The following is a 27,428-nucleotide window of genomic DNA, read 5'->3' on the forward strand; positions in this document are numbered from 1 at the left end:
CCCGGGCTCCGCGGGGCCCCGGCGCGGCCCTGGGACGAGACAACCTGAGTGCTACGTCCCCGCCGCTGCCGGCTCCCCTCCGTGCGGCTCCGGCCCAGGAGGTGGCCCGCCGTCCTGCGGCCGTTTGTCCTGGGCCCGGGCCTCCCGGGTCCTCCGTGTCTCCGCCCCTGCCCAGCACAGCCCTTCCCGCGCTCAGTCCTCCCCTGGAGTTAACTGTGCGCTTTATCCATTATTATTGCCTGCCCTCCGTGAAGGTGAGCTCTAGGACCGAGGCCGTGTCTTGTTCAGCTGCGGACGGTGCCAGGCACGTAGGAGCTTTTCAGTAAATGTGGGATGAATGCGTGAGCTGTGGGTACAGACCACGGGTTCCCGACATCTTCACTTGGGTGTCCCAAGCACGACCGGCTTTCTCCTTCATTTTACCGTCACCAATTTTTCATTTCCAGAGAATGGCAGTGGCCTGCGTTGAAAACTCGTGATGTGGTCTTGATGCCTTTCATTCCCTCACCTCATCACCCAGTAAATCGATGGTAGTTCTTTTTTTTTTTTTTTAATATATTTTATTGATTTTTTACAGAGAGGAAGGGAGAGGGATAGAGAGTTAGAAACACCGATGAGAGAGAAACATGGATTCAGCTGCCTCCTGCACACTCCCCACTGGGGATGTGCCTGCAACCAAGGTACATGACCTTGACCGGAATCGAACCTGGGACCCTTGAGTCCGCAGGCCGACGCTCTATCCACGGAGCCAAACCGGTTAGGGCTCGGTTAGGGCTCGATGGTAGTTCTATGTTGAGTTTTTCCTTATGGGTTCCCCTCGCCATCTTTCTGCCATTGCTTTAATTTCAGACTTCATAATTTCTTGCCTGGATCACTGTAACCTTTCTCTCCCCACCTCCCCTTCACCCTTGCCCCTTGGAGTGATCTTCATAAAATGTGTGTCTGGTCTTGTTGCTCCCGAGCATAGAGGTCATTAAAGTGAATCTTAGGGATGAAATCCAGACTACTTGGGCAGGTATAAGGGGCCCTGGGAGTTATGCCCAAGGGCTGTGGGCATCTTTGACCTGTGGTGGTTCTGCCTGGAAGGCTTTATTCACTCTGCAGTGCCTCTGCTGGTGCCTCCTTGAACCCCTGGCTTTCACCCTCTGTTACAGCAGCCATTGTCCTGGGTATTGTTTAGGACAGTGGTCAGCAAACCGCGGCTTGCGAGCCACATGCAGCTCTTTGGCCCCTTGAGTGTGGCTCTTCCACAAAATACCACGTACCCTAATTAAGTTAATAACAATGTACCTACCTATATAGTTTAAGTTTAAAAATTTTGGCCCTCAAAAGAAATTTCAATCGTTGTACTGTTGATATTTGGCTCTGTTGACTAATGAGTTTGCCGACCACTGGTTTAGGATGCTGATGCAAGAAAAAGACGCAGTGTCAAAATGGCTCTGAGGGCCGATAAAGTCATTGGCCCCAAACCTGCAGTCCAGAGGAAGGTAGATTTTAGGATGAGTTCATTGGTGGTGCACAGTGACATTCTTGCCACTTTCTACTCTGCTGTCCACGTGTGGGCTTCATCCTGAGGCGGGCTCTGCTCTTGGTTGTACAGCAGTGGTGGGGACAGTTGGGGCTATTTGCTTCCTAGCTTGTGTTCTAGTGGCACAAAGATGGTTGCTTCCAGAAGTTCACCCATAAGAGGGAGGAGTGCTTTCCAAAAGCTCCCTGCAAAGCTCTCCTTGTTTCTGTTTTGTCTGAGCAGGGTCACTCACACCTTCTGGAATCAAAACTGGCAACAGGAATAGGATTATTCTAAGGCACCATGAAGTCCTCTCTGTTCAGCTTCCCATGATAATCCCCCTTCACTCTGGTCCCCACACCACCACCCCAACACCAAACTGCCATTGCTTAAAAACACACACACAAAACTTCTAAATACCTAGGCCTGGACTTGCACACACTTCTGGTTGCTATTTGACTCAAAATTAACCCTGAGAAAACGAAGGGATCTACAAGTGGTGTGAAGTCAAGCTCTGTGCTCAGAGGCCAGAGGCCCTGGAGGCTCGAGTCCCTGGGGTTGGGATATGCCGTGCAGTGCCAAGCTGGCCCATGAAGGACCACAGACAGTGCAGAAAGCACAAAGGGAAAAGGATTTGTCTTTCCCTCATCTGCTGGTTTATCAATTTAAGGCTAATTATTTCTTTTCATGAAAGACAAAATTTCTTGCCCTTATGGAGGCTTCACATTTCCTCCCCCCTCTCCTGGTTCTTGTTACTTTTACAAAGTAAAGTTTTGTAACATTTACAATGTAAGTCTGAAGCTGTAATCAAGTCTTCTGTGTTTTGTCTGTAGATTGGTTGAAGAAGTAGAAAACTAGGATCATGTCATAGTTACTTATTGTAGAAATTATTAGCGACATTAAATATTGCTACCTGAACAAAAGCAATACATTCTGAGCGTTTCTTATTTAATTTCGTTCTAGCTTCCTACTCATTCAGTTATTGCTTTTCAGGATCCCATGCTGGATGTATACGTGTATATAAAACGTCTCTGAATTTTTAGTACGTACAGTTGCCTCATACAAAAGGATAGATGCAGTATTAGTTGTGCATCATAACAGTAAAGTGAACCATTTAAACCCGCCACCCAACTTTGGAACCAGGGGACCCTATGCCATTGTGTCCTTCCTCACCATGCCAGCTTGTTGCTGGACCCACAGAGGAAACCTCTGCCTGAAGTTTGGATGATGCAGGCTCTGGGTGGGCATGTCGCCCGGGCCCTAGGACTCCTCACTTCTCAAGCCCCTGGTCCAGGCCTCTAGGCGGTTTTTCTGTGCTGTAGTTACATAAGATGGAGCCATCGGAGGAAACCCAGTGAAGGCCATGTGGAATTTTTCTGTATTTTTTTTATATCTGCATGAAAATCTACAAATATCTAAAAATAAAAAGTTCAAGACATAAATCTCTGCTGTGGTGCATCTCTAGACTCTCAGCCTTGGCCTTACATTGCTATGTTATTAGAAGCTCCGTCAACCACTTGATTCATGGCATTGATAACGTTCCTCTTGACCTGAGAGCATTTTCAGTTCTGTGACCTGTAGCCCAGTCTTCCCCTCGGCCCTCTCCCACTCTGGTCCGTTTTCCCCTCTTTTTCTTCCTTCCCATCTCTTCCTGTGTATGCCACTGAAGAGCTCCTTTTAGCAGGACTTTGGTTCAACTATCCTCATGTAGGTTTTGACCCAGAGGGCAGTTTGGGGCTGAGTTCAACGCAGCCTTGGGAAGAATTACTTGGTTAAACTGTCTTCACCTTCTCGCATTGCAGGTATTGATTAGGGTCTCCTTGTTTTCTAGTTGACGGCTGTTCCCACGGCCTACCATCTCTCAATGGAGGACAGAGGCTCACCCGCCTTGGAAAAGGACTGGAAGTGTCTGTGTAGGACCCCATCCTCGTTGGCACCCTCCGAGGGCCCTGCTGTGCAGACCTCCCCCCAGCTCAGCAAGTCTGTGTCCTCGGCCCACAGACACCTGAGCAGAAAGAATGGGCTCTCGAAACTCTGCCAGAGCAGGATGGCACTCTCCGGTGACTACCTCCTTGTGGTCATGTGGGCATCTCATCTCTGTTCTTGCAGAGACAGGTGTAGGTTTAGGTGCTCTGTGTGTGCTGGCCAACTATGCCGCACGTCCTTCCTGATGTGTCTGTTCATGAGATTCTTAGGCAGGAAACTCTCCTTTTCAGGCAGCGGCTGGAATTCTCTACATTCCAGGGTCAAAATATTATCTCTTACTTCAGAGTGTGGGGAACACTCTCCTGGGCTGGGCTGCATTGCAGGTGAGACACAAATTTGCTAGTTTAGTTCAGCCAGTACCTACTGACTGCACTGCAGGCTCAGGCTCTCCTGGACCCGGGTAGAGCAGACCAGGTGGGGACAGCCAGCTTCACAGCTGAGGTGGGCGGGGGTGCCAGAGCCCACACACCCCTGGGCCCAGACACAGCGAGGAAGAAAGTGTTGCTCTGCCTTTGAGGGACTTGTCATCTGCAGGGGATGGGGCGGGGGGGGCAGGGGTGCTACTTCAGGAGACAGCAGGGTCCACCCTAGAAGTTGGGTGGGCCTGGAACACAGGGATGTTAGGACAGTGGAGAGATGGCAGGGAGCCAGAGATGGGCTGCAAGGGAGGGAGTATGAGTCTGGTTTTGAGGAAAGAGCAGTTTGACAGAGGGGACCTGGGGGTCATGAGGCAACCACCCCGCAGGACTGGGCTTCAGCCAGGTGCGCTGGCCCAGGGATGGGTCATTTGGGAGCAGAGGCAGAGCTGGCGCCACAGTGCCTGTCCCAATGTGCGAGGTAGTGGAGCTGACCTTGGGTTTCTGATCTGATGAGGCCACTAACTGAGAAGGTGGAGGCTCCTCAGTGAAGGACCCAGAGGGATTAGGAGGGTGACTCTTGTTTGGTTTTTGATCCCCTAGAGGGAGGGACTGACAATACTGACAATACAGGGGCAGCTGCTGGAGCCAGGAGGGGAGCAGAAGTTCTGAGGCTGGCTGAGCCTTGGCAGTGGTGAGAGGCTGGGAAGGGGAGGGCCAGGGTGCTGTACTGAGGGCAGGTACTGTAGGATGTGGGATCAGCTGTGGGGAGCCACTGGAGGTGTTGCCAAGAGCAGACTTTTCTGGAGGTGAGGAGTGACCGGTTCAGCAGAATGGAGGGAGGGGAGTGGAGACAGCAGGTAGTACTTGAATTAGTGAACTTCTGGGAACAAGGGATAGGGCAGCAGTGGGTTCTGGAATGATGGACGTGGGAGAGTGCCCCTTGGCTGGCTGGTGGGTAGGGACCTCAGAGTGTTATTTGCACTGAAATGTTGAGCTCTGAGGTACACAGCTCTGCTGGCTATGGAGCCCCTGGGGCTGGCTTAGGTGGACTGGGGACTATTAGCACATGAATCAACTCTACAGGTTAGTCCTTTTGCAGGGGTTGGGGTGAGGGCTGTGGGCTTTGTGTGTTTGAGAAGCAAGCTCCTGGCAGCCAGGGACTCTAAAGCTTCCTTTTCTTTTCAGAAGACAGATGGACCTCCTATTGTCTCTCGTCATTGGCTGCCCAAAACATTTGCACAGGGAAAGTGCAGTGCCCAGCCATGGCCGAGCAGGCGGACCCAGCCGGCTTCCTGGGCAGCACGTCCTGCTGCTCACTGCTGCGCGGCTTGTCCTCGGGATGCTCCACGCCCCTGCTCCCGTCCCCTGCGGGCAACCCCAACAAGGCCATCTTCACGGTGGACGCCAAGACCTCAGAGGTATTTGCTGCGCTTTGTGATGCAGCCATGGGTTTGGGGTCTGTGCCTTCAACCTGTAACCTCAATTAGAGGTATTTGTGCGTTTAAGTGCAATTAGAAAAATGTTTGGTTTTACTTCTATAGTAACAACAGAGATATGAATTCGGAGACCTAAATGTGACTCAGTCAAGCACATTGACTCAGGGAGAGGATGAGTCCTGTTATTTACTTGTGCTTGCTGAAGTGTTGGCTGAACTGAAATAAGAACAATATTCAATATTTGAGCTAAATATGTTGGCATGAATGCACATTTTTATACACAAAGAACTGAAACTGTTGGAAGTGTGGCGCATGTCCCATTACTGCCTCCTGGTCTTGATGACATGCCCATCTTGTCAGGGGACATTCTCGTTTCCACTCGGTCAGACACAGAGCGTCTCTGTGTGAGCCTGCCCATGGTAGATGGAGGGGAGAGGATTGGTCTCCCTCCCCTGAGGGTGCCCAAGCCACCTTCTCACTGCTCCGGGAGTTGGAGATGCTGCTGGTGATGCTGGTGTCTTTGCTCTGCCACACTCAGATCCTGGTTGCCAACGACAATGCTTGCCGGCTCCTGGGATACAGCAGCCACGATCTGATAGGCTTGAAGCTCACGCAGTTCTTCCTGAAGCCAGACTGCGATGTGGTGGAAGCGCTCAGCGAGGAGCATGTGGAGGCTGACGGCCATGCTGCTGTGGTGTTTGGCACAGTGGTGAGTCTGGGCTTATGGACTGGCTGCCAGCTGGAACGTGCAGCCTGGGGAGCAGCAGGGGGCCGGCGAGGACACCACAGGAACAGAAGCCACTGCTGCTGGCCTGGCGCTGCTCATTTGGGAGCAAGCCTGACAGCATCTGCAAACCTGCAGGCACCACCTCAGGTTCCCAAGAGAGAAACATGCTTTTACTGTTTGATGTTGTTGGGGGTCTGGCTGTGGGATGTGTCCAGCCTCGCTTTTGATGGGTTGAACTGCATGTTAGATGGTGAGCCCTGGGTCTCAGGCACTGGAAGATTAGACGAGATCTAACACACCAGAAAAATTACCTCTCCTAGGGACTGACTGCTGAGAAGAGGAAGATATTCAGCATGTATTGTGTCTGTTTCTTTAAGAAATTACAGATACCGCTGATAATAAAATCTACTCTTTTGGTAGAACTTTCACTCAAAGATTGTAAAGTTCAGTGTCAGAAACCTTGTTTGTACTTTATTTACTCAAAGTACAGGCAGGTGAGCGGAGCTTGAAAATACCACGTGCTTGGAATGGGGCGGGCCTGGCCGAGGGGGGAGGGGTAGGCTGCAGGTGCAGCTTGTCCCTGTCCACAGGTGGACGTTGTGAGCAGAAGCAGGGAGCGGATCCCAGTGTCGGTGTGGATGAAGAGGATGAAGCAGGAGCCCCGCCTGTGCTGTGTGGTTGTGTTGGAGCCAGTGGAGAGGATATCAGCCTGGGTCTCTTTCCAAAGTGATGTAAGTTTCACGAGTCTGACCTCGCATCTTCTCCCCAGTGCATCACACACACTGTTCCTACCATGTGCATCTAGGCAGCAACAATGTGAGGGTTCTGGAGGTTGCCCCATCTGCTGAGTCCCTTAGTAATTGTGTCCTTGGGCAAGGAACCTTATCTCCCCATGCCCAGTTTCCTCATCTGCCAAATCAGAATATAATTGTGACCACTCATGGCATTGCTTTAACACTTCAATAAAATAGTATATGTAAAGCCCTCAGGATGGTGGCTGCACCGCAGATGTGAGCTGTGGACGTGGTCATCATACTAGCTGATGAGCTTCTGCAGTGTGCTGGAATTTGCAGATCCCTCCAGATTGAACAGTTTAGGTCCATGTGGCAGGAGGAGCCAGCTGACCTGTTGTTAGAAGTCCATTTGTTATGTACCTCTTGCAGGAGGAGTAGCTTGAAGGTGTCACTGAGGTTCAGTGAAGTTTGAAGGTGAAGTACAAGAAGCTGTTATTACAGCCAGTTGGTGTAGCTCAGTGGTTGAGCATCAACCTATGAACCAGGAGGTCACGGTTTGATTCCTGGTCAGGGCATGTGTCTGGGTTGTGGGCTTGGTCCCCAGTAGGGGGCATGCTGGAGATAGCTGATCAATGATTCTCTCTCATCATTGATGTTTCTATCTTTCTCCCTCTCCCTTCCTCTCTGAAATCAATAAAAATATATTTAAAAAAAAAGAAAGAAGCCGTTATTATAACACTGGCTTTTCCTCCAAGGGAACCATCACATCGTGTGACAGTGTCTTTGCCCATCTGCACGGCTACGAGTGTGGGAACGAGGTGGCTGGGCAACGCATCACAGACCTGATCCCTTCCGTGCAGCTCCCTGCACCTGGCCAGCCTGTCCCACAGGTGGGGCCCTGACCTCCTGCCCTGCCTTCCCTGGGAGACTGAGGGAGGTAGGAGGGTGAAGGGGTGAAGGGGGTGCAGGGAGCTGGATGTTGAGGTGACCCCATGCCAGGCATGTGATAGATGATCTAAAGCAGCAGAGACTCAGAGCTCAGTGATGAGATGCGATCTGTTCAGTGGTGCATCTTTCTTTCAGAATCTCAAGATTCAAAGGTCTGTTGGAAGAGCCAAGGATGGTACCACCTTCCCTCTGAGCTTAAAGCTGAAACCTAAGCCCAATAGCAAGGAGGCAGAAGCTGGCCAGGCGGCCTCTGAACAAGGTTACTCGGCGTCTATCTGGGTGTTCTCCACCATCAGCGGCCTTATCACCCTCCTGTCGGACGGGACCATCTATGGCATCAATCACAGCTTCGCACTGATGCTGTTTGGTTATGGGAGGACCGAGCTCCTGGGCAAGGTGGGCTCTCCCTGCATGGCTGGCCACTCCCCTGTGGGGAAGCTGGTCTGGGTCTCACAGTGAGGGTGTGCATTGGTCCCTGGTCCTGTGCTTCCATGTCTTCTAGTCCGGCTGCTGGCTTTACTCGGCATGCAGGCCGAGAGGGATTCCTTGCTCACGGTACCACTCCCCTGCTTGATTTTTCTAGACCCCACTGAGCATTTTGACCCTCTGGACCATCTCCAGAGCCACCCTAGCCGAGGGAGGGAGCTCTTGCCTCAGAACTTCATCCTGATCGAGTCTGGTCTAAGAGACTGGACGAGGGTGTGTGTCACAGCTGTGGGCATTTGCTCTGAACCCTCAGGTCGGGGCTTGTCTGCTTCTCCCCTGACTGCCCCGGGAATTATCGGGGAAGCCTGCTGTTCAAAGGAAGGTGTTTCTGTGACATTCTTCCTTGGTGTGCTCTCTCTCAATTCCTTGCACATGGGAGGTAGAAGTCCCCGCACACCAGGGGCCAAGCTCCAGGGGTGGTAACTACCCCTTTTTTCTTACCCAAGACTGCTGAGTGGTCCTGTGCCAGTTATTGCAAACAAACCTCCTCAAACTTAGTGCCCAAGTGACAATCATGTGTTCTGGTTATAAGTCGGTCCTTTGAGCTGAGTTGTAAGTGGAACAGCCATTCTGTCCCATGTGGTGTTGGCTAGGGGTGATGTCCTCCCCGGGCTCAGGCTTCAGTTGAAGTTAATAGAGTCTTAGGTGGCATGATTTTTTTTAATTCCTTTTTTAAAAATTACTTTATTGATTAAGGTATCACATATTTGTCATCAATCCCCCCCACCTGCCCCGAGTTGGCATGATTTTTGGACAAGGGATTCTGCAGGAGTGTTGAGGACAGCAGGTCCCTTCAGGGAGTGTGTGTGTGGGTGAGAGCATATTCTGGATTCACACGACCAAGGGCCCAGGACCCTCACATTGGGGCCATGGCCGGTGCAGCGCATGCCCCTGCTGGATTCTGGGGGTCAATTTCCTACTGCCCGAGGCCCTTTGTCCTTTTATGCCAGGACATTGGAGTAGGAAGCTTGTAAACATGGGCTCCCAGGCCTGAGGAGTACTTGGGGCAAATTCAGAAAGTGTGTAGATACTCGAATAATTAGCTTTGGAGTGTGTTAGTTTTCTCTTTTTCATAAGAAAAAGGCAAAAAGTCATGAATTCCATGTTGAGCATTGGAGGATTTCAGGCCTTTCAGGGAAATCTGACTCAGTCTCCCTCACCTGAAGAAATGATACCCCAGAGACTGGGCACCTTGTTTCCGTTCCCCCTCTAGGAGGGACGGTGGGTGGTGCAGCAGGCCTGGGTTCTCGCCTGTTCTGAGTGCTGCTGTTTGTTTTCTAGAACATCACTTTCCTGATCCCTGGTTTCTACCACTACATGGACCTTGTATATGAGGGCTCCTTACCACGGCCAGACCTGGTCAGCCGCCTGGACACGGGAAACCAAAGCGGGCCTGAGGAAACGACTGTGGACCCCCTGCAGAGCTGGAGCACAGCTGAGGGTGAGCCTGGGGCCTCCTCCCAAGGAGCCTGCCTGAACCTCCATTGGGGACAGGAGGGAGCTGGGGCTTGGGTGTGCCAGGTGGGATGGGGAGAGATCAGGGATTGTGTGTGTTGGATTCTGCGTTCCTCTGTTTCTGATGGGCCTTCAGTGTTTCGTGGGGACAGGACATGTGTATGTCTCACTAATGTGTTAGCAGGGAGAGGACCAGAACTCCTCCACGTGCCTGTCATAAGTTCCCACAGGCCTGTATGTAGGATGCCGTAGCTAATTGACTGTCTTTTATAAGTAAGTCTGTGTAGTTTTATGTAGTTTGAGGTCTGATGTAGCATATCAAGTTAACCTGATGTAAAACAGTCACAGTAGGATTTCTTTATCTTGTTAATCACTGTACTGTTTTTTTTTTTAATCCTCACCCAAGCAGTGAGGATATATTTTCCATTGATTTCAGAGAGAGTGGAAGGGAGGAGGGAGGGGGAAAGAGAGAAAGAGAGAGAGAGAGAGAGAGAGAGAGAGAGAGAGAGAGAGAGAGAGGGAGAGAGAGAGAGAGAGAGAGAGAGAGAGAGAAAGATTGATGTGATGAAGACATATTGGTTGGTTGCCTTCTACATGCCCAGGCCAGTGCTCTAACCATTGAGAATGTTGGCCAGGGCAATCACTGTGCTTTTAATCCTCACCTGAGGACATGCTTATTGATTTTAGAGAGGGGAAGGGAGAAAGAGAGAAACGATTGATGTGACAGAGACATTGATTTGGCTTCCCGTAGGTGCCCTGACTAGGGATCGAACCTGCAATCTTGGTATGTGCCCTGACCAGGAATTCAACCCACAAGCTTTCAGTGTACGGGATGATGCTCTAACCAACTGAACCACACTGACCAAGGCCCCTGTACTTTTATTTTAACTTTTTAAAAAATATATATATTTTTTATTGATTTCAGAGAGTGAGGGAGAAGGGAGAACGGGATAGAAACATCAATGATGAGAGAGAATCATTGATCATCTACCTTCTGCACACCGGACACTGGGGATTGAGTCCACAATCCAGGCATGTGCCCTGACTGGGAATAGAACTGTGACCTCCTGGTTCATAGATCAATGCTCAACCACTGAGTCAGGCCGGCTGGGCTAATTTAATATTTAAAACACTCCCACACCTGCACCGAGTCACACTCTATGACTTTGTTAGTGTCCAGTGAGGACTAAGAGCTCACGGCTCCTGCCCTAAGTGAATCCTGCCCTGGAGCTCAGGATTGTGGCAGCAGCTTTAGCTCTGGTTGAATGGGGAAGGAGTGGGGCACTTTGCAGCCTCCTGGGTGCTCACCTTCCCTTGACAAGGAGCAAGGAGTTGCACCCCACACATTCCCTGGCAGTCTCTTCACTGCCCTCAGTGGGCGGGCTGGGTGCAGTTCTGGAAGGCTAGCAGGAGTCAGGTCACAGGGCTGTGTGGTCATCTTAGGGATGGTGTCTTTTATCCCGAGTCAGAGTGGAGCCCTAGGAGGGCTGTGGGCCGATGAGGGACCTGCTCCAACTGTGGTGTTAGTGGGACCATGCTGGCCAAGTGCAGCGCCCAGGGCAATACAGCAGGGTGGCAGAGGGTGCTGGCCTGGACTGGGCGCCTGTGAGGTGGCTAGAGGTGACCGGATCTGGGACAGCTGTGGGGCAGATGGAGTTTAGTAGATCGGGTTATCTCCCGTTCCCTCATGCCCTTGAGTCACTGGCAAATGAGGAGGTTTATCTCAGCAGGGTTGCTTGCAAATGGGAAACACTCTTTTCTGCTGTTGTTGCTAGATCCAGGGGTTAATGGCATGCTCGCTGGTGACCACATGCTGCCCCCAGACAGGACCCCAAAGCCTGCGGGAAGCCAAGAAGCTGTCACAGGGACCGAGACCCAAGTGGACACTGGAGCCCGGCTCCCGTCTCCCCTCTCATCTCTGCCCACTCTGGGGTAAGTCCTCTGCAAGGTGCAGGTTACTTGATGCTCCCTAGGAGCCTCTGTGTGACTACCCCCATTTTACCTGGAAGGAAACATTTAGGTAGGTTCCAGGGAATTAATATGAGCACAGTTTTCTCATTTTGAAAATTATATGAATCTGTTCTCTTTGTGTGTGTAAAGTAACAAAGTATTTTATTTAAAGGAAGTACATATTAGGGAATTTGGAAAAATGAGAAATGTAGAAATAAAAAATGCCCTTTTCAGTTACCCCATCCTATTGTGCATAGCATTTTGGTGTGTTTCAACCAGTTTTATCCTTAAAAATCTGATGCGTAGCACACAGTAATGCACCACACGAGGGTGTGCGTGTGCCTTGCCTTTCTGCTCTGCCCAGGACTCAGTGCCCTCACTGCCCTAGGGCCTGGATGCAGGTCACAGGGCTGTCTTTGAACTTGACCTATGCATTCCCTATGTCTGGTTTCTCTTGCTCATTGTTGTGTCTGGGAGATTTATCCACATAATTGTGTTTTCCAGTCTTCTTACAATTATTTAAAAAATATGTAATATGTGAATGAATGTGCACTTTTCAAAAGTACAGAAGAATAATGGCAAAAAGCAAATGTTCGGTGACTATTTCCCAATCTTTCCGAGAGGGAACCACTGTCAGCAGTTGTATTCTTCCCAGGGGACCTCAAACTTTTTAAACGGGGGGCCAGTTCACTGTCCCTCAGACTGTTGGAGGGCTGGACTATAGTTTTAAAAAAACTATGAACAAATTCCTATGCACACTGCACATATCTTATTTTGAAGTAAAAAAACAAAACGGCAAAAACACCCGCATGTGGCCCGTGGGCCGTAGTTTGAGGACGCCTGTAGACTGTTTCCCTGTGCACTTTAATGTAATATACATGTGTGCTCATGTAAAGCTGCTCTGTTCCTTTAACAAAATAGATCACTGTGCATGTTGTGCTCCTTGTGTGCATGCACACACTCATGTATACAAATAGGTTACAGTGTACATGTTGTCTTCCATGTACACGTGCACACATGCACACACTTGTTTGTCTTGAAGATCTTTGTCTGTGGTGCTACCTCAGAACCAGCTTTCTGTGTAACACCAGAGTTCAGGTAGATGTTTTCTTGTTGACAAGTGTTCCAGCTGTTTCCTGTCCTTTGCTTAGGCTCCTGGGCTTCTTCCATAACTGTGGTGTCCACTCTTGGTGTTTTGAGCAGTTAACCACTCTCTCCTGGCTCATCCACAGATGAGGAGGGAGGCTCTGCCCCAGCAGGCTGTGTGCTATGGGACAGGGTCTGAGAGTGCTTGCTGCGGGCATCTCAGATGGTAGCATGCTCCGCTCTGTCCTGAGCTCCTCAGGGCCCTGGACAGCTTGTTTTCTGGGATGTGATTATGCAATGAGGGAGTCCCACTAGATGAGCCCATCCTATGTTTCAGTCAGTTGGTGAGGAAGCAGAGTGGGACCCTTAGAGTGTAGATCAGATGCTGAGACCCTGAATGAGGCACTCAGAAGCTGGGGGAGGGCAGGTTGTCCCAGGTTCCCACAGCACCCACCACTGGAGGCCCTGCCATCCCCCTGTTCATCATGGCTTGCAGACTTGGCAGTCAGGGAGCAGGCAGGGTAGGGAGGAGGATAGGGGCCTCCCCATACTTCCTCACTTCTCCATGGCCAGAATTTAGTGACAAGGTGAAACCTGGCTGCTGGGGAGGTGCAGATGAAGGAGGGACAGTGCAGAGCTTGACCCTGGACCACATGGGAGAGGTTGCCCACCCTGCTTGATAAGGGCAGTGAGATCCTCCTGCCTCAGCTGCTTTCCTGCAGATGGCCTGCAGCTCCTGAGACTGGCATAGGGCTGGTCTCTTGGCATCAATGGATGGATGGAGTTGTAGGTGTAACTGTAGCGAGAGGGACAGATACTTGTTGCTTGGCCTCTGCAGATCCTTGTCCCATCTCTCAGGTCCTCGCAGCAACTCCCACTGCTCCTCCAAACTGCTCGCCATTCCCTCCTCCTGGAGTGGAACCCATCCTGGAGTGGGGTCCTTTGTCTCCTGTGCCTCTCTGTGAACCTCTGGTACATCTACCACATCACTGGCATGTCTGCCTAATGAGGCTGGGCATTGCCACCTCCAGTGGTCTTGGTGCTAGTGTTGCCTGAGGCTGACATCGGCCAGACCACCTGGAGGGGTCTTGACCCAGATCTCCCCACGGTTGCTCTATCTGTATGGTGGTAGCCTCTTCCTCAGTGGCCACCCCATGCTGAACATGCTCATCGGGGGGCCAATCAAATCCCTTCTCCCTTTGCTCCCGCCTTCCGTGAGGCTGCTGTGTACTGCTGACAACCCTTTAGCACATGGTCCTGGTGCTCTGTGGCTTTGATTGATTAATCATTGCTAAACGTGAATTTATCTGAAAAATATGTGTGTTGGCGCTTTATTTTTTAACTTGGTTACAAAATTTAATCGTTTTATTTTTCTGTCATAAGTTTATGTTGTTAAATGCTTTGTACTTTTCTGTAATAGAAGGAAAGTTCACATGATCTCTGTTTTTGATTCTTTTGTGGCTCCTAAGTAACTGTGCTATTTGTATTGTAATCCCCAGGGGGTATGGCATCTCAGGAGGAAGCCCACCAGCCCAGGAACAGTCATTGCCTGAGGACCAGCAGGACATCCCAGAAGGAAGCCCACCAGCCCATCCCCAGCTGTCATCACCTGAGGACCAGCAGGACACTGTCCTGGAGAAGCAGGAACCTACAGGAACAGAGAGCCTCAGCCAGGAGCTTTTGAGGGGAAGCAGGTCTGCCTCAGTGGCCATAAGACGCTTTGCTTCCTGTAAAGATTCTGAAGCTCTGACCCCAGCTGAGGACAGGAGCTGGGATGAAGGGTGTGGCCTGTCCCAGGAAGCACAGCTGGAGTGCGTGGGTTTGAGCACTGCCAACCATCAGGCTGATGCTGCGGGACAGCTGGCAGGGGTGGGCCTCCCAATGCTGCACCCTGGGTGTGGGGCTGAGTGGAGCACATCCCAGGGGAGCCCAGCTATGGCCGCCAGTCCCTCGGGGACAGCGCGACTCTCACTTTCCATACCCGCTTTGGAGGAGCAGTGGCTGGGAGCGCAGGACGACAGGGAGGAGCTGCAGACTTGCTTACTGAAGGAGCAGCTGTCCAAGTCGAGCTTTGGGAGACCTCAGGACATCTCCTCCATTGAGCTGGTCCCGGCGGAGCATACCCCCTTCTCCGCCCCTGTGTCGCTGTGTGACCTGGGAGGCAGAGACCTGTACAGCGGCCGCTCTGGCAGCTCCTCAGCCTGCTATGCCCTAGCCACAGACCTCCCCGGCGTCTTGGACACAGTGGAGGCCCCAGAGGCTGACGGAAATTCCTTTTTATGGAACCTCAAGGAAATGTTTTACAGCCGGTGGACAGACCGAACTTCTTCCAACTGTTCCTGTGCCTCGTCTGAGCTCGTGGGGACAGCCTCCCCTTCCCTGGCTGGCTCCGATGTGGATGTGAGCACTTTGCATGGGCACAGGGCAGAGGTTCTGGATGACAGGGAGCTGTTGTTGCTGACTGGCACTTATTTCAGTCATGGTGAAGGCCGGCAGTTCTGTGAGACCCATCTGGGTCTCATTCAGACAGAACCATCTGACACCTCAGAATGTGAAGATGTGAGTGGCAGAGAGAGCCCTGGCTGTGTCTTTCCCAGGTTGGGATCCAGCCCCATGCACATGTGCCCGTTAGAGGAGCCCAGGCCAAGCATCCAGGTCACCTCCACGCCTGTGAGAGGGGATAGCTCGGCGACATCCAGGGCCACCAGCCTGCAGCGGGAGATCCAGGAGGGCACCTACTTGGGGAGCTGCTGCCACAGAGATGGCTCACTGCTGAGTATGTCCTGGGGGGTTGTTCCTAGAGCGCAACCGGGTGCAGGAACATCCCAGGGTCTGATGGCTCTCCACCCTAGTAGTTTTGGAAGAAGTGATGCATTCAAGGACACGAAGTTACAACTTACATCTTGCACACCAGGATTATAGTATGCGTTCCCAGGATGGGGACCCCAGGCCCGCTGGGGCTGCAGAGCAGGGCGGGGTGACGTCCAGGGCCAGGCTGCTGTATCTCTGACTGGCATCGCTCTGGGAAGGTGTAGGGATCAGGCCCATTCACTTGCCTCTTCGAGGGTGATTGCTTTCCTTTCCTTTTTTTTTTGATCCTCACCCAAGGATATTTAATTAATTAATTAATTAATTAATTAATTAATTTTAGAGACGAAGGGAGAGAGGGCCCGAGAGGGGGAGAGAGAGAAAGAGAAACATCAATGTGAGAGAGAAACATCACATTGCCTCCTGTACTCACCCCAAGTGGGAATCAAACCCACAATCTTTTAGTGTACAGGACAATGTGCCAACCGAGCCACCTGGCCAGAGCTTACTTTCTTTTTAATTTTCCTAATTACTTAATAGGTCATATTATTTTAGCCAGTTGTTTAGGGTTTTGTGTTGTTGATTCCTAAGGCTTTTTTCCTAAACTTTAAAAACTTATTTAAGTAATACATAAGTTATTTTAAAAAATATAAACAGAAAATAAAATCATATGTAAACACCTCTCCCCCCATAAAAACCTCTTTTTTGGGTATAGGATCTGGAGGCCGTGTGAGAGTGCATGTGTGCACAAGCGCAGAGCATGTGTTGTTCAATGTAACTCAGGGCTCACAGCCCACACATGTGTGCTTCCGCTGGGTCATTCACATTCCTCCACTGAGGCAGAGCCTCCCGTGTTGGTCTGTTGAGGGCAGATTTTCCAGGCTTTCCTGAGTTGGCAGGTGGTTGCAGGTATCCCTGAAGTGCTTCCCTTGGCTCTGGCTGCTGCGGAGGTACCAAGCCGCTGGCTCCACACCAAGTGGAGGTGATGCTGCCGCTGTGCTCAGCCTGGTGCTCCCTGCCCCCCTGCCCTGGGTGTTCTGTACGGTTCTGTGCTGCCCAAGGTGTGTGCTTGTTTCATCATGATGTCGTCTTGGTGAAGTCAGTGGAGGGCTGTGCGTTCTCGCCTTCCCCTCAGGTGTTCAGTTTGAGGTGAAGCGGGTAGAGCTCCAAGGCCCTGCTCCCCTGTTCTGCTGCTGGCTGGTGAAAGATCTCCTGCACGGCCACCAGGCCTCGGCCACTCGTACCCAACTGCTGCTGGCCAGCCTGCCCAGCTCCACGCACTCCGCGTGTGAGCATCCTGGACCCAGCCCAGGGGAGGTGGGTATGTGCAGCTTGCTCTGCCTTGCAGTTGCCTGTCTGCATGGAAGTGTCTTCCTCTCAGCATCTCTCTCTGTTTCTTCTGGGAAGGATGGGAGGAGGCTTTTTAACTCTGTCTTCTATTGTCCTGTGTACTAGTATTAATCAACATGTAGGGTTTCAAATCTGCATGTGCCCATGTGCAGGATGGGGTGTGAACATGCTTCAATGTGGGTGCTAGTTTGGCTCTCAGGCTGGGTTCCCAGGGCCATGGGAGGAATGGGCTACACAGGGGTTGTCCCCACAGCTGCAAGGGATGGTGGGGTAATGCACCCATCTGCTGCCGCCTCCTTTCCGATGGTTGCATGTGGCCCCTCATACCTTCCTTCACCCACACAGATGCTCAGAAGCAGACCGTGGTTTGAGGAGCCCCCCAAGGCAGGAGAGTTGGAGGGGCTGGCAGCCTGTGAGGGTGCATACTCTCACAAGTACAGTACGCTGAGCCCACTGGGCAGTGGGGCCTTTGGCTTCGTATGGACTGCTCTGGACAGGGATCAGAATAAGGAGGTACTTGGGCCCTTGGGGTAGGTGGGGCTGGACCACCTTGGGTGGTCCCATACCTCTAGTCCTCATGTCTGCATGCTGAGACTCAGCGGGTAGTAGTCCTCTGTGTGCAGCACACGGCCGGCCCTGCTTGGGGTCTGGGTGCTGGGAGGAGGTCTCCTCAAAGCAAACACACTCAGCCCTGGCCGTCCCTCTGGCTGCTTCAGACACCATGAATGCCATCCATGCTCCTTCTTGCACCAGGGCTACATCTTCTTGACTTCCAGGTTCAGACCTGCAGGGTTTCTTCCCTGGCTGGTGATCCTGGCCATTTCACATATTCTGCTGCTGGATGAACCTCAGAGCCAGGCCTGTTGAGAGGTGACTGGTAGTTGCCAGTGTGTGTGTGATTTGGGGATGTGGTGACAGTGCTACCTGTCCCTGCGAACAGTGCCTGGTGTCCCATGCCAGCCTGCCAAGTCCTGGGAGGGCCATGCTTGCTGGAATTGATCATAGCTGCATGCCTGGGCTGATGTTTGGTCAGAAGTCTGCAACTGTCTTCCTGCTTCTGACAACTGTTCAGCGGGTCCCTAGATGAACGATCATTCCTCTGTGGTCATGACAATTGTCTCTCCTTTTCTGTTTGTGTCTCCTCAACTTTTCTTTCCCTCCTGTAACTGGGGCAGGACCTGCAGAGCCGGTGAAGTGACAGGTATGCCACAGGTCTCCTGCTGTTTCCCTGCCCTTCACAGACACCCCTTTTATTTCTTTTTTTATTTTATTTTTTTATATATATTTTATTGATTTTTTTCACAGAGAGAAAGGGAGAGGGATAGAGAGCTAGAAACATCGATGAGAGAGATACATCAACCAGCTGCCTCCTGCACACCCCCCACCGGGTGTACAAGGGCATGTACAAGGGCAACCAATGTACATGCCCTTGACCGGAATTGAACCTGGGACCTTTCAGCCCGCAGACCGACGCTCTATCCACTGAGCCAAACCGGTTTCGGCAACCCCTTTTATTTCTTGATGGATACCTTTTGTTTAAGGAGATTTTGTTTTATTTTCAGTTCATTAAATTGTTTTTTAAAGAGTGAGTGTTGAGTTTTATGAATTGTCTTTTCAGCATCTGTTGAGATGACCACGTCTGTGTTTCCTTTACTATTACACTTTCAGGGGACTATCATTCATTGTACTCACACCACTTTTCATATATTGATCTTGTGTTCATCAACCTTGCTGAGCATCACTAGTCTCAGAATCAATGTTGATGACGGTTTTTGATTATTTTCTATTTCTCGGGCATCTAGTTCTATTTTCTTGCCCAGAACATCCAGTTCTCAGTTGAGAAATCAGGGTGAGACAGGGTGTTTTGGGGAGCATCTGCTCTGAGGTCTCCGGGGCCTCCCTTTCCGGCGAGGCTGTGGCTCCTCAGCCCCTGGGCTCTGCGCTGTCCCATCCACCTACTGTACATGTCCTCGTGCCTCAAGGGCACATTATCGTGTTCTTTCATGTCCCTGGGGCCAGGGGATTAACATGGGGGTCCTGCCTGCCGCTGTGAGCCAGTGTGGGTACCAGGTCCCATGGGGCAGCTTCTCCCCTCTGCTTTCCTCATAGGTGGTGGTGAAGTTTATTAAGAAGGAGAAGGTTCTGGATGATTGTTGGATCGAGGATCCCACACTTGGAAAAGTTACGTTGGAGATATCAATCCTGTCCAGGGTGGAGCACGCCAACATCATCAAGGTGGATAGTGGTTCTCTTTGAGAGACGCCCTGATGGGACTCACGGGAGCATCCTAAACGTCTGAGGCATCTGGGCAATGCCGGACCCGCATTGTCTCTTCCCAGGTCCTGGACATATTCGAGAACCAGGGCTTCTTTCAGCTGGTGATGGAGAAGCATGGTTCTGGCCTGGACCTCTTTGCGTTCATCGACCACCACCCCAGCCTGGATGAGCCGTTGGCCAGTTACATCTTCCGACAGGTGACTCAGCCTGGAGCTGTGTAGGGAGTGTGGGCTGGGGCGCTTTGTCCTGGAGGCTGCACTCAGCCCTCTCTGAGTTGCGTCTAGCTTTCAGTTTTTGAGAAGATAATTTTGTGGTTGAAGTAGAAAAAGTGAGGTTGGGAAGGAAGGATGAGGCCAGATACCTGGAATGATTGGGGAGGTAGGGTTAATGATTAAAGTTTATTTACATACATAGATTATCCACACCAACCTCAAGTGAGCCAACAGAGATGTCAGACTGAGCTCTTCGTCCTGCAGGTTCGATCTGGGTTTTTGCCTACAACCAGGAAACCACTGCTAACTTGTGCAGCAGCAATCATTCTGGTGTCCACACCATGAGGCTGTTAGGATTAAATGAGAGAGCACCTATCTCTAAGGCATATGTGCAGCACGGCAGCCTGGAGGGGCATGTGGACAGGCATGCAGCAGGGAGTCTTGAGGGCGATGTGTTGCAGGATGTCCTGTATGGGGCGGGGATGTGAACAAGGCAGGTTTGCTCTTAGACTAACAGTCACTTGGGAAGTGACTCAATTTCTAAAGACAACTTCCCTGAATTGACATTGCTTCCTCAAAGCTATAAACTCCCAGAAGTTACTGGATTTCTGAAATTAAGTTTCTGAGGCACCTACTTATAGTTTCAGGCACCGTGGTTCTGTGCAAGGAATGTTACCTCTCTTCCAACCGTGTTGGAAGATCATATACTCGTCCGCTTTACTTCATGGTGAAGATTTGTTTCTGAAATCTTCGTGGTAAAACGAGTGTCTGTCTGAGGTAACGGTAGTTACTTGTTAAAAGCTGCCGCCTAGCCCAGCCGGCGTGGCTCAGTGGTTGAGTGTCGACCTATGAACCAGGAGGTCAGGGTTCGATTCCCGGTCAGGGCACATGCCTGGGTTGCAGGCTCGATCCCTTGTGTGTGGCGTGCAGGAGGCAGCCGACCAATGATTATCTCTCATCATTGATGTTTCTATCTCTCCATCTCCCTTCTTCTCTGAAATTAATAAAAATATACTTAAAAAAAAAAAAAAAAGAGCTGCCGCCTAACTTGTTAATTCTGGGGCTACTGATATAGGTGATTACAATGTTCGATATTGTACAATTTTTGCAGCAAGTATCTGTAGCTCATTAGTAAATCTATATACATAATATAGTAAACAGTGTCATTTTATAGAACTATTATTATCATCTGTAAATATGTATACATGCCTGTTATCAGTGTGCTGCTTGCTTGGTTGGGGGGTGGAGGGATGGTGAATGGGGCCTGTGACCAGCTCTCCTGGCAACTAGGACACTGGGGACCAGCAGCAGGTCTACTTTTTGTCCAGGGTCAGGTTCTCTTACCCCTTTGTAGTTATAAGCTTGAGGAAACTTTCCTTGTTCAGATGAAATGTGGTCTGTGTCCTGACTGGGCCCTGATATGTGTGTGTGAACGTAAGTGTGTGCGCTCATGTATATGTATGCATGTGTGTGCGTGTACATGCATGTTGTAAATACATGCTTCAGTATATAAATATGCAGGTATTTGCATACATGTATATATACCGGTAAACACATTTACTGATTGTTAGTTAACCTATCATTAGCCATTGCTTCTGGTTCAAAGATACTCATTTGTAAATAAAGTATTGTGTCTGATGATCAAAGTGACCGACTATATCCATGAAATCACAATGCTGATGGTACAACTGGTGTCCAATTTATGAATGCAGCCAGAAAGTACGAATCTACTTCAGCTTACCGAACAGCGTCCTTTGTTGGTGTCTGTTACCAAATGGGCAGTGTGGGCCATCCAAGATCCAGGGGACAGCGGTTTATTATAGTAACTTTATCCTTTCAGAGTGCAGGCTAACACCTTGGGCTCATGGAAATTAGCCGATTCCAATGGAATTACTCTGAGTCCATGTGGCTGAGAGTCCCACGTGCGTTGTAGCCAGTGTGGCTGCTGCAGCTTTTTGAGAAGCCATAGGACCCTGAAATAATAATTTGGGGATGTGGCTTTGTACTTAGCTCTGCTCCTAAACTGCTGCGTGAACTCTGCTGAACCCAACGGCCAGACTTGGGCTTTCTCTGGGGCCACTTCCCATTAGTGTCCACCCCACACTCATTCAAGTGCCGCCACATGCCTCTGTAGCTTCTGCTTGTGATCTGTCTTTCCTCCCGAGATGATCATGGCGTGGGTTGGTGTGTGAGTGGATGTCTGCTGGGAAGTTTTTGTCAGTAGCACAGAGGGAGAGAGAGGACGTAAGAATCACGCATTTGTGTGGGAGGAAAGTGGGCAGTGGAAGGTATAGTACCAGTGATGTAGGTGAGGAGCCCTGTGGTCTGCGGCTCGGCCTGCTACCTGTGGCCACGATGCTGCCATGTACTGAAAAATGTGAGAAGAGGGCAGATCTTTTGTTGTGTCCATGTCACAAATAATAACAATGGTGCAGTTTTTAAAGTCATGTGTTCTCGTTTGCTGTTTGTCGGGGAGACGTGTGCCAGCCGTGGTGAGCACACTGCCTGGAAGCGCTCTGCCTCCGTGTTGGTCGGGTTGTGTCTGTAGCATCCAGTGGTCTTTCCTGTCACTGTTTCATCACGAGTTAGAGAATTTTTTTTTTGCTTCGTTGTTGTTTTCTGTTTTGCTTGTCAGTCCTTATTTTAAATGCAAGTTTTGAGTGAACTGCTTTGTACAAAACCCTTTTGCCTCTTGGTTTCAGCTGGTGTCGGCGGTGGGGTATCTCCGCTCAAAGAGCATCCTTCACCGGGACATCAAGGATGAGAACATCGTCATTGCTGAGGACTTCACCATTAAGCTCATAGACTTTGGCTCCGCTGCCTACTTGGAAAGGGGCAAACTGTTCTACACTTTCTGTGGGACAATCGAGTACTGTGCTCCTGAAGTTCTCATGGGGAATCCGTACGTATTACACCACTTGGCCTTGTCATCTGTGAATTTTAGGCAGGGAAAATGTGTGATAAGGGATAAAGGATGATATTTGGAAAGTGGGCAAATGGGCAAAGGAAGGAAGGTTGGCCAGGGAAGCTGGGCATTGAGCACAGGATTCTCTATATTAATTTCTCAACTTTTGCTTATGTGTGCAGTTTTATACAATTAAAAGTTAAAAAGATAAAGGAATCCCAAAAGATGGGACTCTCCAAATAAGCAAAGAGGAGCCTTGTTTGGGCTTATTTTGATAACAGAAATAACAACCTGTTCCCACAAAATATGTTGGGCTGCCATTGATACAGCAGGGAATCAGTAACAGAGGCAGAGCTGAGGCAGCACTGTGCCAAGACAGCACCTTGGCTGGAGGTGCTGTTGTGATTTGCTGGGAGAAGCAGGTCCTGGGGGTGCGGGCTGCACTGGTGTCTGTTCGGGCAGCCTAGGAACTTTGGGGCAGCCTGAGCAGGGCCTGCTCTTGGGGACTCAGGAGAGCAGAGAACAGTGATTATTGCTCAGGTGTTGCTGGGGCTTGAGTGCAAACAGTTCTTGACTGCTTCACACACACGAATTTCCATGTCATCCACATATACTAGTACTAGTAATGAAGTGGACTTATTTTGGTCAGATCCAGATAGCAGGTATTTTCCTGCAGCACCTACACATATGTCAGAGGTCTAGGGAGACTGTCTGCAGGTGCCTGTGACTAGAAGGACAGATGTCAGTGTTGTGTGGGCCTCCCTGCAGTGCTGTGCTACACTCTCAGAGCCCACCTCTGGTCCTGTTCTCATGTGACAGGTGTGTGGAACATTCAGCCAGACCTGGTCAGAGCCAGAATAGAACCCAGGTGGCCTGAGTCTGGAGCATTTGCTTATGGGCACTGCTGTCTCTGTGCCATGCCTCAGGCTCCCAGAAATCCCCTGGCATTGGTGTGAGATGTGACCGGCACTCTGTCATAGTGTCTCCTCAGGTCACGTTTCATTTCAGAGTCAGGCAGAGAGGACTGCAGTATGCTTACGTGGAGTCTGCTGCCCTCCTGATCCACACACCAGGCTGGCCCTGTGAGCAGAACGACCAGGCTTTTTGTCCACAGCAGAAGGGGGGTGGGTGGGTGGCTAAATAAACCATCTCCCTGTCACCTCTGTGCACATCCAGAGCCACAGATAATGACATACTTGGGGAGGGGATCATCCACGAAGAGCCTTTAAGATATAATTTGGTTACTCTGGCACCCCAGAGTGCCAGTGGCTGTTGTCCTGTGGTGACATCAGTGTTGGAGGGGTCTTTGTGTTCACAGGACCATGAATGTGCTGGTGGGTGGCTTGTCTGCCCCACTCTTACCCCATGCCTCCCTCCCCAGGGAGCCATCCTCCCATTTTCTCCCGGTGGTCCACCCAGTATCATTTCTGCTCCTTCCTCCCCAGCTGGGCTGCGGGTGTCCTCTGAGCTCTGTCCTCCATCCTGGGTGCTTCTCCCATCTCATGGGCCAAAAGACTTCTGAGCTTTGATTCTAGATCCTATCTTCAGGAGCTTTGCTTCCTCCCTCATCATTTTCATGTCTGTCCACTGGAAGGTTCAGCAAACTATGGCCCTGGGCCATATCTGGCCCACCACTTGTTTTTATAAAGCTTCATTGGCACATAGCCACGTGGATTGGCTTATTTATGTCTGTAGCTGCTGCTGTGCTGCCATGGCAGAGAGAAGGGGTAGCGACAGAGGCAGTGTGGCCTGCAGCCCAAATCTATTCTCTGCCATCTCTGAAGGGAACACCACTCTGTTCTGGAACTGCCTGTGGTTCCCCATGGCCCTGCTGCCTTGCACTCTGCTGTGCCTTCTGTCCATCTCCACTGGGAAGTCCCCCACACCCCTAGGGGGATGCTGTCTCTGATCCCTGTGCCGTGTACATTGTCCCATCCACTGGTGGGCATTCCGTCTCCTGAATTAGTCTCTCAGCTGCCTGAGCACCATGGCTTTGTGTCTTCTCCCTCTGCTGGCACAGAGTGGTACCTGACCGGAGCAGATGTACCGATATTGAGGATGTGGTCAGGAGCATGTCGAACCTCACTGGGCACCATCTTGGGTGACTGGGGACTTGGGGCTCACACTCCTTGACTGAGCTGCTGTGTGCCACGAGTGCTGTCTTCTGTCAGTTACAAGGGTCCGGAGCTAGAGATGTGGTCCCTGGGAGTCACGCTGTACACGCTCATCTTTGAGGAGAACCCCTTCTGTGAGCTGGAGGAGACCCTGGAAGCTGCAATCAACCCCCCGTACGTGGTGTCGGAAGGTGAGCAGGGCTGCAGCCGGCATCCCTCCCTACCTTCTGTCTCCCAGAGCCTTTATCAGAGCTGATGACCTCACCTTCTTTCCATTTCTCTCATACTTTGTTTTTTAATCATTATGTATTTTTATTGATTTTAGAGAGGAAGGGAGAGACAGATAGAAACATCAATAATGAGAGAGAGTTATCGATCAGCTGCCTCCCACATGTCCTCTTCTGGGGATTGAGCCTGCAACTCGGGCATGTGTCCTGACTGGGAATCAAACCGTGACCTCCTGGTTCATGGGTCAATGCTCAACCACTGAGCATACCGGCTGGGCCATTCCTCTCATACTTTGATTTGAACAGAAGGATGATTGGGATCTGACTTTAAAACATCACGATAATCATATTACTATGAGCTTCCCCTTTGGATCATAGGGTCTGTCTTCTGAGAGTTAGACATTAATGCTTGTGGGTTTCGCCATGGCAGTGACCATCAGTGGGGAGGGGAGAAAATTGAGGGACTCAAGTCCCAGGAGCTCCCATGGAAGGAAGCCTGGGGGTGTCGGTCACACCTCGAGCACCCCATGAGCTGGCAGTGTGAGCTTGATTTGCCTCTGAAGTGAGGACCAGCATGGGAGGCAGATGTGGACTTGGTAGCTGGAAAGGACTTCCTGAGTCTGCAACTGGCCCACAGGATTCTGAAGTCCCTTCCAATTCTGACAGTTTGTGATTCCATAGTTGTCACTTATTGTTACGAGTATCAAGGTGACCAGTATCTTCATGCATGAAGTCTATGCCTTGATTCTTTGCTTGGGTTAGAAGCCTGTGTCTCAGTTGGCTCAGTTGGCCATTACACTCACAGACAGGGGGCTCAAACAGAAACCGTTTACTTCTCAGTTTAGAGGCTGGGAGTCTGAGGTCCAGGCACTGGCCTTTTCAGCTCCTGGTGAGAGCCTCTTCCTGTCTTACAGACAGCAGCCTGTTCTGTGTCCTCACGTGGTAGAGAGAGGGACAGAGTGAGCTTTCTGGCCTCTCTTGCAAAGGCACCAATACCATTATGGGGCCTCATCTCATCACCCTGGTCACCTCCCAAAGGACCCACCCCCTCTTACCACCACCATGGGGCAGGGCTTCAGCATGCACTTTAGAGGGGTCACAATCAGCCCCCAGTGATCCAGGAGAGGACTGTAGGGTGCTGCTGATCTCTGGATCCTAGTACTCCTGCGGCCCTTTCCTGTTACACCCTGTGTCATTCTGGGCTCTACAGTCACAGCCCCTGAGAACAGACCATGGTTATGGATTTCTGCATAATGAGTGATGGAGGCAGGATCTCAAGCTCCCAGCTCTCATTTCAGAGTGACAGATGGCTCTTGTAGCCTTTCTCAAAGCACAGCTGGAGGCCCCATGTGCTGAAAACCTGGAGTTGCTAGTTAAAAATGGGGGTTCCAGGGCCACATGCTGCCCAGTTGGAGGTGCTTATTGGGGCAGGAAGGTTTTGAGATGCCCTTCCCTTGACCCCAGCCTGGACCACTGATGGTCTTCTGGCCCTATGCTTAGGGTGGGTTTTTATGTCCCCAGATCTCATGAACCTCATGTCTGGGCTGCTGCAGCCTGTCCCTGAGCAGCGCACCACCTTGGAGAAGCTGGTGACAGACCCTTGGGTTACCCAGCCCGTGAACCTTGCAGACTACACCTGGGAGGAAGTGTGTGGAATAAACAAGCCAGGTATGAGGTGTGACCTATGAACCAGATAGGGTGAGGAGGTTCCCCAGGCTGCCTTCTGGGTCTGGGGAGGCGGGGTAGCTCCCACTCCATGCTGTCCTGTCCTGGATTTACACCTGTGGAACAAATGGGGCTTGATTCTGTTTCAGAGGTCCCTGAATGCCACCAGGGTTCAGAGCTTGGCTGTGGTCCTTGGAGGGTGGGGGAGTGCCCGTGGACCCTGTGATGACATGGCACCTACAGAGGAGTTGAGCTGGGGCTTTAAGAGGTGCAGTAGGCAATGGTCTGAGTGGGCTGAAGGGGATGATAAGATCACAAATAGTGAGTGCAGTGCTCTGGAGGTGAGGCTCCTGGCAGCACAGCCAAACAGGACAGCTATATGGTCACTTCTCAGAGCAGGTGGGCCCAGCTGGTGTTGATGGCTCTGATGTAAAAGTCCCACAAGCGCCTCAGCAGTCCAGGAACGCTAGGGCTTCGCCAGTTGGATTCTGAAGAGTCCTTCTGATGTCTTTCACTCCTATCCAGAGAGAAGCAAAGTGTTTGAGAATCATGTGTTGTTAGCATGTGATACAATGTCTTCTTTCTTCAGAAAGTAGAGTCCTGTCCACTGTGAGTCTGGAGACGGAGAGCAGGAGCCCTAATGAAGTGACTCAGCATCCGGAGCTGGGGGCGCCCCCTAACGGTCCTCATCCATTCAGGAAAAGTAATTCTCAAGATTGAGCCCAGTTCATCTAAAAACTCATGTGAATTTGATAAATGCTAGAACAAAAGCCAGTGGTGCTATATTATTTTAGGTTTATAAAATAGACATGGAGTTCGTTTTTTTCATGGCCTTGGAAAAACATTGTAGAGTTCAATAGTTGCATACTATGAAAGGATTTTGAATCTGTGAACTTCTGAAAAGCATAAAAGCATTTTCAAATTCTCTCATACTTCTGTATATATTCATATGTTTTGTTTCCTCAGACTCAGTCTATGCTTATCTGATAGGTAGAATTTGTAGAACTGATGACCAGGGTATTTCATTAATTTATTTCCTTGAACATTTTCCAAATTAAAGCAATTTTGTTAGTAAAAATTACACTGACTTGGACTGTATGAATTCTTGTACAATGCCAGTGTGGGGAGCACTGGCAAGAGGTTCACCTTCAGACAGTTTGGGGGGTCCGTTCCTGGGTGGGGAGCTCTTCAGCTTG

At 50.7% G+C, this 27,428-nt stretch overlaps 1 protein-coding gene across 1 annotated transcript; it reads left to right on the forward strand.

The window, feature by feature from the left end:
• The first annotated feature begins 3,343 nt into the window (after nt 1–3,343).
• On the forward strand, nt 3,344–27,265 carry PASK (PAS domain containing serine/threonine kinase). The gene is made up of 17 exons (XM_008138733.3): nt 3,344–3,567; nt 5,038–5,270; nt 5,827–5,997; nt 6,606–6,746; nt 7,505–7,639; nt 7,833–8,093; nt 9,465–9,624; nt 11,414–11,570; nt 14,174–15,450; nt 16,618–16,799; nt 17,178–17,345; nt 18,942–19,067; nt 19,172–19,306; nt 22,024–22,223; nt 24,398–24,531; nt 26,089–26,235; nt 26,822–27,265. The coding sequence occupies exons 1-17, from the start codon at nt 3,372–3,374 to the stop codon at nt 26,950–26,952; spliced, it is 3,954 nt and encodes a 1,317-aa protein (XP_008136955.2). The 5' UTR covers nt 3,344–3,371; the 3' UTR covers nt 26,953–27,265.
• The last annotated feature ends 163 nt before the right edge of the window (nt 27,266–27,428 follow it).

This window comes from Eptesicus fuscus, chromosome 11 (genome assembly GCF_027574615.1).
Source record: "Eptesicus fuscus isolate TK198812 chromosome 11, DD_ASM_mEF_20220401, whole genome shotgun sequence".
In the NCBI taxonomy this organism is placed as follows: Eukaryota; Metazoa; Chordata; class Mammalia; order Chiroptera; family Vespertilionidae; genus Eptesicus; species Eptesicus fuscus.